The following is a 15,504-nucleotide window of genomic DNA, read 5'->3' on the forward strand; positions in this document are numbered from 1 at the left end:
TCTGCCTTCTGTGCAGCTTCAGGGATATGGATTGCTTCATTGCCACTTATTGTGATCAAACTGATAATCAAACATTCCAGGCTTCTGAAATTAGGCTGTCTTCATGGAAACACAAGTAACAATTTCAGCTAGATCCATTCACAGATGATAGGAAATTAGTTCCACATCACATTTACATTTTCATGTATGACTATGACATTTATACACAGGCATAATGACAGAAAATTCCACATAGGCAAAATCAAATATTATTATCATTGGCAAGAAATGATAAATGTGAGCTAGCAGCAGAATTGAAAACACCTTCTTGAGATCTCCTATAAGGGAATACTCTTTGCCAAGAAAAATGTCACAGGCCGGAATACAGTTCAAAACTAGTTTAATTATTGTAACAAAAACATTTAGTTTAGTTTATTCTGCTTTATCATAAGAGACAAAAAATACACATTTGGATATTTTATCCTTCTACTGTGCCAGTTAATAAAACAGAAGGGTTTAGTATGATATTTGTGTTGTAAATCCACGTCCAGAAATATCTGGAACTACCCAATAAAATAACCATCTAAAAATGTTTGAATAAGCAGCTTTTGGGACCGGAATACACCTCTTTGTTCAAAGCTAGCATCAGAAACCTTTAATTCGCTAAGCAGCACAAGTCAAAGACTGTCCTTTAGTTCAGTCACAGAAAGCCACAGACAATGCATATTTGCTGCAAAGAGTAGGTATAGGAAGGCAAAATATGACAGTGTAAGAACAGATTTTAAATCACCTTTATTTTTACTCCAAATCCTATACTTAAGATAACCTCAAGGAGGCATAGTCTTTCTGATGTTTCACAGTGCTTCATACAACTGTGATTTAGCCTTCAGAACTACCACAGATTAGTGTGTAATAACCAATTAATACATACTATTGCAACATGTAATGAGCATGTTATTACATATTGTTTTAACATGTAATAATAATTATATAAATGGATTTATAGTATACATGGTCATGATGATGGGATTAAAATTAAGACATGCTGAAGAGTTTTTACAATGATAACTAGGCCAATGTTTTCTCATTTGCAACATAAAGAGACAATACATCTCAATAATTTATATTTTAAAAAATTGACTTCAAAATAATATGGTTTTTAAAGCCACTTTCAAAAGTATAGGTCCCTCATACCTTTATTAAGTTATTTTTGGTCAGCACCTTGATCAAAGCAGAAGCATGTCTGCTTGTGGACGAGCATTTTGGACTGATAAGGACTATGCAGTACAGTAAACGCAGTGTTGATGCCCTACTATATTGTGAAGTGAAACATATAGTTCAAATAAATAAGCAATTAAAATGTTGGATGCCTTTAAATAACTGTTTAAAGATTTTAATTCAAAAAATATTTTGTCTGATTCTGACAGTCTGTATCGCATAACTTGGACAAATCAAAGTATTTTTCCAGCCTATAATAGCAAATATAATCACATATTTAGAGACTATTCTTTCTGAATACCTGGTCCCAGTACATACTGCAACATGAGCATCAAGGTCACCTATTTAATGGCACAGTAAATGAGGTAGGTAGCAGATCAACCATCCTTACCAAAATATTGCTATGGCAGACAATGATTTTTATTTTATAGTCTCGCAAAAATTAAGCAATATAAGGTAAAATTCAGTCAAGCTACTTCTAAACTACCTTTTTAAAAAGGACAGGTATTTTGAAAATGTTAACATTTTTAGACAATTTATTTCAGTTTATTACTATGCTCTACAAATTGCTTATATAGTGCAAAATATAATTCAGTTGAAAAATGTAATGAGGTAGTTAACTGCATGTCTTTTAATTCTGATATCATGGAAATAAGAAGAACATGCTTTAATTTAAGTGACTTGGCAGTTATATAATAGCTCGTGCACTTGGCATTACCATACTAATTGGTCTAATAGCCTTTTTCATTATCCACTATAGCCATACACATCAGTATCAGAAGAAAGCCAGTAGCCATGAGAATAGGTCAGATCTATGCCTCTAGATCTATAGGACTCCAAAAGGGGTCAAATAATCATTGAGTAGACGAAATTAAAATCAATAAAGCCAAAAGACCCCAGTGGAGAGGAATTAATTTGACTCCATAACTTTCATTTTATAGTTCAAGAAGCATTTCAGGTCAATTATATTAATAGAAACTGGTTGAGTGAAAAGATGTTAATGATGATCCAGAGGTAATTAGCATAGCTATTTTCACTCCATCTTCTGCAAAGAGAAAGGCAGAACATAGACACAGAATCAGCCTCTTTTTGATCAATGATGGAAATTGGCAGAGGACAAAAGGATGCGTGCAACAGCTTGGCAGCTTTTAGTGAAAAGCCAATACTCTATGATGAAAACCAAAAATAAACACAGAAATTTATAATAATTTATTAAATAATATTTAAAAGGGAAAACTGAAGCAAAACTGGAATGATATGGTCACTGCCAAATACTAGTTGTTACTTCTTTTATAGAAGTAGCTTCATTCCTCTTGCCTTTTTCACATCAGTCTCTCTCAAGCACACAGAGGCACACAGATTGTAAAAGCCATAGGAAGCTGAGAAATATTTTAATAAGAAACAAATATGGGATTACCTAACTAACTAATATAGGATCTGGTATATCAGAACCTACAGAAATTAATTCAAGCCTTTTAAACTGATAGTTCTTCACAGGTAGATCACAATACAAACTTCCAGATGGTGTCAGGAATTAGCACTCTGGCTGTTAAGTCACACCCATATGCTACTGAAGCGATTCTAGGTGTAGTTTCTTCTCATGGTTTACTGCATAAGAAACTGGTTTTTATGTTTCAAACCCCTAGTTGCTTAAATCTGGATCCTCAGACACAAGAAATATGATTTGGAACGAAGGCCATTCATAGCCATGAAAAATGTTTACCTGTGTGTGTTCAGATTCAAGCATGCAACTGAATTGTTTCAAACAAAACTCCTGATGCATGTTTTAAAAAGGCTTATTGCAAGTGTTGAATCTGTTTACCTTGCCTACAAATCTGACTATTACAAGGGGTATACATTACCGTGTAATTAAGCAGCAGTCATGAATGATACTGTCCTCCACAAATACACCACTCTCTTCATCTGTTTCAATCAGGCGACCAGCATGGTACCAATGTACTTGGGTGGTACTGTCAATGTATGTTGCAGTACACTGAAATGGCAAGCGGTCTCCATGAAAAACCACTTGTCTTTGTGATGGGATCAGCTCAAAAAGAGGAAGTTCCAGAGGCCCAGCTGCAGGGAAAACAAAACAAAACAAGACAAAAGGAAAAAGAAAGGTCACAATTAATTACTCTCTCATAAATATTGTAAAGTGAACTAACTGTACACAATTCTAGCTTCCTAGATCTTCACATTTAAAGCACTGATATAAAAGACTTGCACACAAAGTATCCACTTAAGTCTGATCATGTGGTCAGTTTTAGAGATCACATTTCTTTCATTGGTGTGAGCCCAGATAGCTACAGGATTACTAGAGTATCTACAGAAAATGGGTTTCACAGAATAGTTCACAGAACGTTTGAAGTTGGAAGGGAACATCTGAGATGCTCCAGACCAGCCTCCTTCTCAGTGCAGGATGCTTTACTACAGAGGTATACAAAAAAATATCCGTCTTCCAATAATAAGGCTAATAACAAAAGTTAAACTTTTCCCTGAAGTTCAACTGTCCCTATGATTTTTCATTTCCCTGTTCCTTCTACCTCTTCCACAAGTCGTATTTACTCTCTAGATGTCCAGTCAACATAATTATATTCATTCATTTACATTTCACATAATTTAATATTTTAATAATTATTTACATTTTACCATCATTTTAAAATGAATTTTCTCTCTCCTGTCTTTCCCCAAGAAATAACCCAATAACAGGAATATTGGATATTCTAGAGCAGAATATTACTAAAAGCAGCTGCAACAATTACACACTCAAATGCCTAAGCACAGTTAAAAAATACATATCATTGTAAATTTGGAAGGCATATGCATTTTTGGCACTGCTGAAAGTCTGCTAATTTCATACAGTTGACAGTGATTGAAGGCTATATCCTTCAATCCTACAGTCTCTATAGAGACTGAGTCTAGACAGTATTTGTTTTTTTCCATTTTTATTTCTATAACCCCAAACTACCTTAACACAACTTCTGTAAAATATTTTCTATACATTATGCGATTAATTCTATTTCTTTAAATCAGTAACAGAACATTGAAAAGGAGCATTTTAGGAAAAGTAATTGAAAGAGAGACTCTGCATCTATATAAAGAAGATAATCTTCTGTGGGATAGTAAGGAATAAAAGAAAAACTTTTTTTTTTTTCCTAATATAGTCTTCTTAGACAGGAGAAGAAAACTACTACCTCTGATACTTTGTTGTCATTGCACAAAATTCTAATGGTAATGAAAATACTAGAGACTCACAGATGTGATTGATGAACACACTACCATGAACATCCTGTACAACAGTTTCCAAAATACAACCTTTGCACCTCAGCATACAATGCCCGAACAATTGACTTTATGACTTCACTACTTCAATCTCATCTTAGACCAAATGTCTAGTCTTGCATTTTGGAAATCCTCTATCTTGATGAGAAAAGTGAACTTTTAAGATAGATCATCTCCCTTACTTTTCTTCTGTTTTCATGTAAAGGCCTCTCATCATTAATATCTATCCAGCTTACAGGATTATCAGTTGAAAGGTCACCCTTCCACATTTGCACCACTAGTAACTATCTCAAACATCTATTTTTCTGATAAGTACTCTAACATTTTTATTCCCATTTCACTGCTCACCATTTTATCTTCCTTAAACTTCCTCCTTAAAATCCTCCATTGCCCATAATAAATACAGATTAATTTAACCATGCCTAACCAGATTGCAAGCCATAATCACTGGTTCTACAATTGCTAAAATTTGTGGACAACCAATAGTGTTTGGTCTTCTCCTCTGGAACACTTAAATTGTGAGAAGCTGCATTTATAAATCTAGTTTGAGGCCTTCAATACTATTGGGTAATTTGAATGTTAAATACTATGTTCATCACCTGCTTTGAATAAACTGTGAGAGGGATGGATCACTTCTACTTTTTTACAAAGAATGCTGGCCAGCATAATAAGCAGGATTTGTACATGAGTGAATATGGGATCTTGCTGTCTGGGAGAAGCACACAGAGGATTAAGAAGCTAGGTATTATCTACTGAAATGTTGTAAGTCTGCTGCAACTATAAAGGGCAGGCTTCAGAAATCCCTCCTTACTTGGATATACTGGGGTATACGTCTTGTATACATCTTCTGGTTGAGCCTATTATTTGTGGACACGGATGTGTTACTAAAAATTCCTCGGAACATACCTAGTATGTTTATATGATCTTTGACTTCTAACTAAAAGAAGAGAAAGTAAATCAGATTAATACCTCATTCATAATAGTTGCAGGCTTGGTCTCAGTCATTTAGTTTTTACTAGGAGATGGAGAGAACCTCCCTCTGCAAAAGGCTGCAATCGTTGTATTGCGTTACTAAGTCAATTATGAAATATAAGGAAACATTATGTTACGGAAATGTAGCCATAAATTAATGGAATTATTATGAGAATGGAGTCCAGAAAAATTAAACATACAACAGCAATATATACCACTCACAGGAAAGAAAGTATTTCTCATGAATACAGTAATTTTTAACTGAGAATATTGTATCTTGACAAATGTTTTTGGTCATACAGTGAGTGACACATTGTGTCACCAGGCTATGAAATAGTAAGAGTGCGAATTATAGTATCAATATTTCTTAAGTCAAGCTAAATAACTTGCCTGGCATATGGATGTAGTGTAACACTATCACTTTGAATTTATCTCTGCCTTTTTAGCTGGTCTCTAAGGCTCTCCCATTATCACTTCTGTTGCTCAGTCTTGGGAACCATCATACCCAGAAACAGAGTGGGAATGAAGTGCTCTGTACAGATTTTGTCAATTAATGATCAGAAGTAAATGGAAGCTTTTTTTAATGCAGCATATCAATAAAGGAGAAGACGATCCTTTTGTTGACATCAGTCATATCAACGTACTTAGCTTCTTTTTCATTGCAAATCCCTCTAAGTGCCAACAAAGATGCAAAGTGAATGAAACGTATCTGGTTTACCACTGGGCTAGGATATCCTTCCAATCAACTGAACCCTTTGAGAATGTACCTGTTTGGGTTGGCAAAATTGACAACTAATGCTGCAAACTCATTTTCAAAGTGAAACTGGCAAGATTTCTATGGATTATAACATTTTCAGTCCACGGAAGGTACACTTAAGTACTTCTGCAAAGCATCTGCTTTTAATCTCAGTGATGTCTACAGAAAAATGATTACCAGAGCTAATCTTCAGTTGTTTTCTAAGGATAATAATAATTATTTAAATGACTGAGGCTGGTTCTTCAACTATTACTCATGCAAAAGTTCCAGCTGACTTCAGTGACACAGCTCACAGACGTAAGGATTAATTGCATCAATCAGAGTTTCAGGATTAGGGCCAATATCCTTTATCCCGAATGGCTATAAAATGATTGTATAGTTCCATCAGCATCAGATGGAAATACTTATTTTAAATCCAGAATCCAACATTCCTTCAAATACAGAATAGAAATGAAAGTATTTACTAATGCTGTACACACATTTGCAAGTTTGACTTTGCAAATAAGGTAAGAAGCAAGAAATTCTGAAAGTATTTTGAATTATTTTTGCATCAGCTTGACAGCAGTTGAAATATAACAGCTCTGGAAAGCATATCCCTACACAACAGAAATTTTCTCTTTGATTATGTGATTACTAAAGACCAAATAAATATATCATCGCTGATGCTCATATATATACATGTGTGTGTGTATGGCAGATACATCGGGCTTATAAGATTAAGAATAATTTAAAGTTTATTTTGTATCTTGGGAGAGGAGGCACTAAATTAAGATTTTATTTACTTAACTTTTACACATACAAAAAATATTCCAAGATTCTCCTGCCAAGATAATCCACTCTGCTTTCCTCGAGTTTGGAGCCAGCACCACCATCTGCAAGTGAGAGGTGTGACTCTCCTATAGGCACTTAGATCAACGGCTGCTGGAGTGTTTTATAGTCTTTACCTGTCTTGTCCCTCTAGTCAGCATTAAACCATGATTGCAGCAGAGCACCACAGGAATCACTGATTGCAGCATGAATCTAAAGGTCTAACCCATCATTACAGTAATTACATCTTTATCTTTCACTTCTCAGCAGAAAAAGGTTTTGTTGACTGAAGGCCAGAGTCTTTATGCGATCCAGTCTTGTATTTCAGATTAGCTTTAGACTAGAATGCTGAGGACATATGGAAGAGGAATCAGGTTACACAAAGACCACTGAATTAGAATATCACTTAAAAGTCCTTCTCACAGAAAGTATATCCCTGCACATTTTAATCCATGTAGTGCCCCAAGATGTATATAAAGTTGAAAAAGAAAATATAAATTATTTTAATAACAATTAGCTTAAAAACCAGCAAAGTGCACTGAAGCTCTAAGGAAATGTTCCAATGCGTATGCCCTTAGTATCTTTATAAAACAATTTATCTCACACACATACATACACATTAAATACCTTCTGTCTCTTACTTACAATTAAATTCTTGAGATTTTAAAGATAGTTCAACTTTCCATCTTTTTGGTTTACTGTTTTAAAAGATGGAAAGGAGAAAAATGTGAAGGAAATACTGCTGTCACTGGACATATATGGAATACAAATGCTTGTAAAAGACCTAACATAAAATGCATTTCTACCTGTATTTTAATCACATTTTAAATACAATATGATCACATTTAGAATGCATGCACTTCTAATGAATGGACACTACTGTTTACACATTTGCATTTCATCCAGAAAACACAAAAGCTGGCCCACACAATAGATTTGTCTAAACACCACAGAAAGTTGGCTAGTCATTGGCCAGCATGACCAGCACAAAGTATTGGAGACCTGATCAAAAAAAAAAGAAAGTACATCCTACCTCCAGCCACATTTGTTACATTTTCTGTTGCACAGCCTATACCCTGGGCAGCAGAACTCTCTACAGCTAAATAGCTACTAAGTGCATAATCCTGGTTACTACACAGTGCATTCTGCTGTTCAGTTTACCATAAACACAGTTTTCTGCTATACATTTTCTGGTCCTCATTAACTAGCTTTGTTTGATACTGGCAGCTTTTCACAGTCAGAAATAGGAAAATCCACAGGTTTCTCCAGGCTGCCCACACATCAGTGCAGTATTGTATCCTCATGTCTCAGGATACACCATTGACTTCTGTCTCTTGGTAGAAAATTCAGTTTGCTACAGTGAACAAGCTTTTGGGACAGAAAAAAGCCAGAGGCTGGCATTTTGCTTCTTGTTAATCACTTGATTTATTGTATTGCCAATGGGCTTTTTATTTGAACTGAGCGTGCCTACAGAGTGAGGCACATCCCACTGACAGAAGTGTGAGTTAGAGCTCTAATATTTGTATACAATCTCAGTGGGAAAGAAATGTGCATTGAAAGCACAGTAGGGGAAAGCTGGAAGTAAGGACAAAGTAAAGGAACTGGTCCAATAAAAAGGACAGATGAAAATGAGGAAAAACAAATTGAAAAACATTATTGTGTTTTTCAATAAAACCTTAAATTGCTGACACAGCAAATTATAGCTGTTGATATTTACTGAATGGAATTGAAGAAAAGAGAGTGATTTGAATTGTTCTGAAGGCCAGTTCTGCCAAGAAGGGAAGGTGCCAGTATACCAACTCCAGTTTCTGTACTGTAAAATTTGCTGACAATAACAAAAGGTTTGGTGTAGAAGGTCACAGACAGTGTCATATGCCAAGGAAGTCAAGAATGAATACAGAACTGGAGCCAAGCTTCAGTTTTAATAAAAGCTTTGCCTGGCTCCAATTTTAACATAATATCAAGGAAATACAGATGCCAACATGTATTAAACACATCAAAAAAAGTCTTTTGGGCTTGGGACAAGAAAGCTTTGTATCATATTCCTCCCTTACGAGGACAGGCTGAGAGAGTTGGGGCTGTTCAGCCTGGAGAAGAGAAGGCTCTGGGGAGACCTTAGTGTCCTTCCAGTACTTAAAGGGGGCTACGGGAAAGATGGGGAGGGACTCTTTATCAGGGAGTGTAGGGACAGGACAAAGGGTAACAGTTATAAACTGAAGAGGGTAGATTTAGATCAGATACAAAAAAGACATTCTTTACAGTGAGGGTGGTGAGACACTGGCACAGGTTGCCCAGAGGGGCTGTGGCTGCCCCCTCCCTGGCAGTGTTCAAGGCCAGGTTGGACGGGGCTTGGAGCAACCTGGTCTAGTGGAAGGTGTCCCTGCCCATGGCAGGGAGGGTGGAACTATATGATCAATAAGGTTCCTTCCAACACAAACCACTCTATGATTCCATGATTCTATGATATTCATCTGCCAGACATTGCATAAAAAGCAGAGCTTCTGTTTGTATAATAGCTTATTATTTCCACCAGCTTCATAATGCTGGCAGGGCAAAGCATATTCCACACTATTTTTTCAGTACCTTTCACTGTCATACATGCTTTTCAGACAGGAACATAAAGTTGATGTATTTTTTTTACAACATCACATAATTAAATCTCAGGTTTATATTTATTTTGTAATGCTAAGTGCTACACTGAAATGGTAGCTAGTAACCAAAGAGCAAGATTTCAGCATGTATGCTGTTTTACTTCAAATTACAAATTTTATATTGCATTTTACTCCTTCAAACTTCTGTAAAGCTGTCAAAGCTTAGAAAAAGAGAGAGAAAGGGTGTATGTCTCATGAGCAGGCATAGCGGAGTCAGTGGACAGATAAGAATGTAGATACTGCTGCAGGGAGCTGAACATAAGTAGCAATCCTAGGATTTATCCTGAGTTAGAAGTACAGCAAGCCCACACTGTCACAGTCCAATGCTACTGGTGCTTCAGTTATCTAGGTTAGCTAACCTCATGAATATATTCTATATCTACAAAACACAAGATTAAATTCAGTGCAGTTATGCTAAGAGCTACAATCAAAGCTTTGGATGATGGCCTCAGTGAGGAGCACTTGAATTCCGTAACTTCTCAGATTTATTAAATTAAACTAAGTTATACCTGTGTAGAAACTAAAGAAGGCTGAGCTGGAAAAAGAAGAATTCAAATTTAGTCACTTTCAGCAAATCCAAATCATGCAAGTTTCAGCCAGCACTCAGCAGGTGGATGACAAGTCCAGCCATGACAACGTTATTTAACCTGTCTTTTCCTACAGGAGTTTCCCCCAGATTTATAAGCCCAAGTGAAAGTAAATTATTATTATTTTTGCACTGGGTCTAGGGAATGATGCATGCTGTGTCCATTACAACCATTTTAAGTGATAGAGCAGTGGAAAAACACTTTCTTATTTACTAATGATAGCAGTGATTTACTTAGTAGGAAAGCAGAGGCCGAAAAATACAAAGGTAGCAGGTTTCACTTAATAGCATTTAGTATAAATGCCAAATATCATAACATTAATTTGTAAAATGGCAACAGTTACTTGAAAATCTCCACAACAGGAATTTCAAGGTTTCAGTCCAGTTAATCAATTACTCAGAAATGTTATCTGCATGCAGGCAAAATAAAGCTCCCATCTTGCATTGGCATATCTAGCAGAAATGTAAAAGAAAGGGCAAAACATTTTTTCAGCTCTGATTTCTTTCTTATCAAATAAAACTGCTGCCACTATTGTCAGATTGTCCCAGAAGCCTATTTTAGAAGCTGGGGAGCATTTCATTATTTGCCAAATCCTGAAGATCATGACATATTGACAGCTATGGTATTAGAAAATTTGTCAGCACAAACTTCTTCACTGGCAAAAATGTTAGAAGCCATTGCTAGAAAGCTAATTTTGATTACTCAAATTATCCTTATGGCAATCAAGCTGGCAGGCTCATGGCTATGCACACTCATTACAGCTTGTAGTTAATAAAAATGGCTGAGTGGTGGCAAGGTAAGGCACCTAGCTCTACAAAAAATATTGATTAGCTTTAACTGGGAAGTGCAGTGGTAACACTCATCTTTCCAAACCTTAACCACAACTAGCCACCTTCTTTTTATTTTCGTATCATCACTACACATTTAGACCATGGAAACACAGCAGCAGGCAGGTCCCAAGGGTGGCAGCTGATTGCCTCTAATTGCCCAGAGTCCAGCAGACTGCAAGAATGCCAAACAAAAAAGAAATGTAAAAGTCATAAAAGATGCTGGACAAGTGACAGTTCTGTTGAAGTAAGAACTTGTCCCAGTCATTGTATGACATTTTTCCATTCCAAACTCCTCTCAGGCCAGTTGACAGTGTCAGAAACTGCAGCTCTCAACAGCCATTTTTATACATAAAGAAAGTGCTATATGATAGAATGTGCTATAAAAAATGTGGAATACCACTATGTTATACTCCACTTAATTAGAACAGTGAATGTTAGGATGGAGGCTTTACAAGGAACTTTCCCATGAGAACAATGAAGATTAACTATAATAAACTAATAAGTGCTGTTAACTGGACAATATTAACATAGGTTTGGTTAAAGAATCTTATATAATTTTATCTAGAAATTACCAGTATAAAATTTAACCCTTTCAATGTACACTGTACTATGTTAAGAATAAAGAATATATCTTCCATGATACCCCATGGGCCTTAGTCAAGGCTGGCTGTCTTACCACTGCTTTGCTCATAGCAACTAGCTTTTGGAGATGGCCAGTCAATTCTCCAAGGCACAGGTTCTGAAGATTAAAGAGACTTAACTTTGCTGATATTCTCCTCACTACATCTTAGCTAAACCCTCCTTCAGTTATTTAGCATGGTTTTTGGAACAAGCAGGCAAATAAAATGTAGAAAATAAGACACAACTGTACATTAAAATCCTCTGATGTAGTTTAAGAGTAAGCTATGGTAAGAAAAACAAATTGGTTACATTTTCAGCATCACAGTCAGCAAGATTTCAGGGATGAAAAGTTCTGTTGAACTATATTTTCATGTGTGAGCATAGATGCAAGAAAATAGTGGTAAAACTTCATCCTTTAAATTTCTCAAATAACCATTTAAAATATTATTAATTTTGTGCCCCAAATCTTGCAGCAGTGATCTAAATTACCACTAAAGAAATTAGATAATAATGTTTAATACTAAATGTAGGCCAGCATATTCATTTTTTTCCCCAGTTTGAGACTGATCATATTAGAATGAGAAATCTAGAATTTGAAGCCAAAAGGTTAGAACATCATTACATTATTGTTAATTTTGATATACAAAATGGCCACTTAGCCTTGACAGAAAATGAATCTACCACACCTTTCTTTGAAAGATCAAAAATGTACAGTTACATTATTTGACTTATAGACATTCTGTTATTACATATGTTTTGATATTAGAGAAACTCTTGAATTGCTAACATTGTAAAATATAAATAATTGAAAGAGGATTTAACTACAGCTAATTGTCTCAATATCCATACCTTGCAAAACCTAATCATGTGAAAGGTTACCAATGTGAATATTCCTATTTCAATATAATTAGACCTATTCATACAATTAGGCAATCCCTGCAGGATTGGAGTTTAAGTCTTGATCCCACATATTCTTGAAGACAATGATGCTCTGCATGAATGCAGCAGGCTATCTGTAGGCTGCCAAGAAACTGCAGGATGGAATCTAAATCTGGATAATTAATCCATCATTCTTTGTACTTGAGATTTGAGTTTAGTCAGTTACCACATATTGAAAAAAATCTCACAGTTCAATATTTACATTGTGTTAATGTAGTAAGAATGACTTGTTAATGAAGAAAAAAAAAATGGTTGCAACAATGATGTCAAGGCCATCCTTAAATTTAAGTAAATAACAAATGAGACAAAAAAAATGTTTTGTGTACACTAAGAGAAATAAATGAAGAAAAAATGTTCATTGTTAACTGAGACAGTATTTATTACTAAAATATATTTTATGTGGGAAAGGAAACTTTCAAGAACAATCTTTGTACATATAAACAAAATTGTCATTTTAAGACTCAAATGGCAATGTAAGTATTTAATTTTTGTTACCATATGAAAAAAGAAACTTCAAATCTCATTTCTCACCCAATATCCCTAGCACAAAGTATTTGACAATACTCTTAAAAGCTGATGCAGAATAAGGCTGAATGCATTTAGCTGATTTCAGGCTTAAATTTAAATGTTGAAAAAGTCTTCAAAGATAAAACTTCCCAATATCAATCTATTTTTTCTAATTTTGGCATTTTAAAAGTACATAAGTGTTTCAGACTTCTTACTACCAGACAGTGGAAACAGACTTGCTCTGCTGGGGATGAAGGGCAAGTATATCAGGTAAAACTAGAAGTACATTTCAACATATATAGCATGTAAAATATCACTATTCCACCACTGCCGAGAAAGCATTTAAAGACACACTATGTTTTAAGAGTCTATGTCAAGAAAAAAAAAAAAAAAAAAGAAAGTACTTCATAAAGGAAGCATAGAAAATAAAATATTCTCCTTTTTCCCCAAAGGTATTACTCTAATTGATTTAAAATGCCTTGAATGTTCTGAATTTTTGTAGTATTTTCGGTAAGATTGAAAAAAAAAATTATCTGTGAAATTGGACTAGAGAGCAGCATGCAGCCCAAGAGAAATATGCCTTAATGTTCTGCTAAGCATGAGAAATGCAGATTAGAAAATGTGACAGTAGGTAAGTAATGATGAAAGTGCTTCATACCTTTGTATGTAAGAGATTAGATCTTAAATGGTCAAGATATCTCTAAGATCACAAGTAGAAAGAGTGCATAAAGAATATAAATGTGCTGTCTTCTTTTTTTGCTTTGCATCAGTTTCAATATGAATGAGTACAGTGCATCAGAGCAGAAAGTGCTTACATTTTAACCTCACTCTACCCCTTTAGAGAATGAATACTCTGATTCTCAGTGAAGTGAGGCAAACTACAAAAGACAAGGTGCTAGTTAAGTATAAACAAATCCCTAACAACTATGTCCCCTCCCTCCTGATATATTATTTACATTTTCTATTAAACATTTAATGAATTGTATTGCAGAGCACAGAAGCCAGAAAAGGATCTATTCCTTTAATTTGTATCCCTCCCATTGAAGTACTCTCCCTTCCTAAGTAGGAAGTCTATTATACCAAAAAAAGCGCATTTCAATAATATTTTACGAGTCACAACTTGCTAATTTCACTCATGAACTAATGTTTTAAACTAAGGTAGTTTACAGAATTCAGAGACTGAGTAATAATTCAAACACCGCTGGACACTGTGGTAGTGCAATTCTACACCCACCCCTCCCCACTGTCTACGTGCTGTGCTGCGCAGTGCTTGCTCTGACTCTATCCCTCTTATGGGTCATACCAACCTGGGGAAGTAAAGACTACCAATGGTTGGGAACCAGAATATTAAGACACCCCTTTGACGGGCCTGGCTGCTACTCTCTCTGAAGTGGTTGTAACAGTCCATCACCTTCTGACAGCTTAGTACATCTGTACCCGGATGTGGTTGAAGGAAAACAATAACAGAACTGCACATCCATCAAGCTGCTGTGTACCTGGTGAGAACACCAGAACAACCCATTGTCCAAGCTAGGCCAGAGTGATAAGCATCTGACAAAAGTCAATTATCTTGGACCCTATAAATTGCGATCCCACGTGAGACCGTTTGAGTTCTCCTGGATTGCAGAGGACCTGTGACCAGCATCACCCCTGAGCTGGTACGCCTCTCAGGTATCAACCCCTCGAGGTACTGTCTGCTGTCAGGGCCAACAGGAGGCCAGGGCAAAGTCGACCCACTTGAGTCTCAATTATTGCCAATTGAGGAATGCCAATGCATTGTGAGTATTCACTCCAATCTCTAGAAAAGGGAAATTTTAACTTTGAGCTAGCTTCTCTTTCACCCACTCTCTTGCTCTGCTTGCTAATGTGTTTGCACATACACAGTTATTTTCACTAGTATGAGTACTTACTTATTTTACTGGATCCAAGTATTTTTGCCTACCATTTTGTGTTTGTGAACATGCATGCACGTATATACTGATTTAGGGTATCATACAGTAAGCTAGAGTGAATCTTGTCATCCCTGAATCTGTAGTTAAGTCACCATATAACATATTTTACTGAATTATTCTGTAAATCTTTAAATTGGTTAATGATTACGTGCTGCTAGTTATTAATAAATCTTGATTTGCTGCTAAAACCATTACTGTGTTAATACTTTCATCCACAACACACACACAACTTGTAGCTATTATCTTCCATTCTTTCTCACCTCTATTTTCAGTAGGATGGATTTCTATTCTTCAGTGTCAACACTTTTCTCAGTAGACAGCCCCCCAAGGCATTCTAGAAACCTAATCATAGAGATTTCATACAGACAAAACTCTAGTTCTGTATTTTGAGTACTCATTTCC

The 15,504-nt window shown here is 35.7% G+C and overlaps 1 protein-coding gene across 3 annotated transcripts in view; it reads right to left on the bottom strand.

Annotated features, from left to right (window-relative positions):
* Positions 1-15,504, bottom strand: part of LOC141961026 (adhesion G protein-coupled receptor A3-like) — a 290,616-nt gene that overhangs the window by 152,494 nt on the left and 122,618 nt on the right. For all 3 annotated transcript variants that reach the window (XM_074907510.1, XM_074907509.1, XM_074907508.1), the window contains exon 7: positions 3,060-3,273. In XM_074907510.1, the coding sequence (XP_074763611.1) occupies positions 3,060-3,273 (214 nt within the window). The remainder of the gene's footprint in view (positions 1-3,059; positions 3,274-15,504) is intronic.

The sequence above is a fragment of the Athene noctua genome, chromosome 5, assembly GCF_965140245.1.
Source record: "Athene noctua chromosome 5, bAthNoc1.hap1.1, whole genome shotgun sequence".
Lineage (NCBI taxonomy): Eukaryota > Metazoa > Chordata > Aves > Strigiformes > Strigidae > Athene > Athene noctua.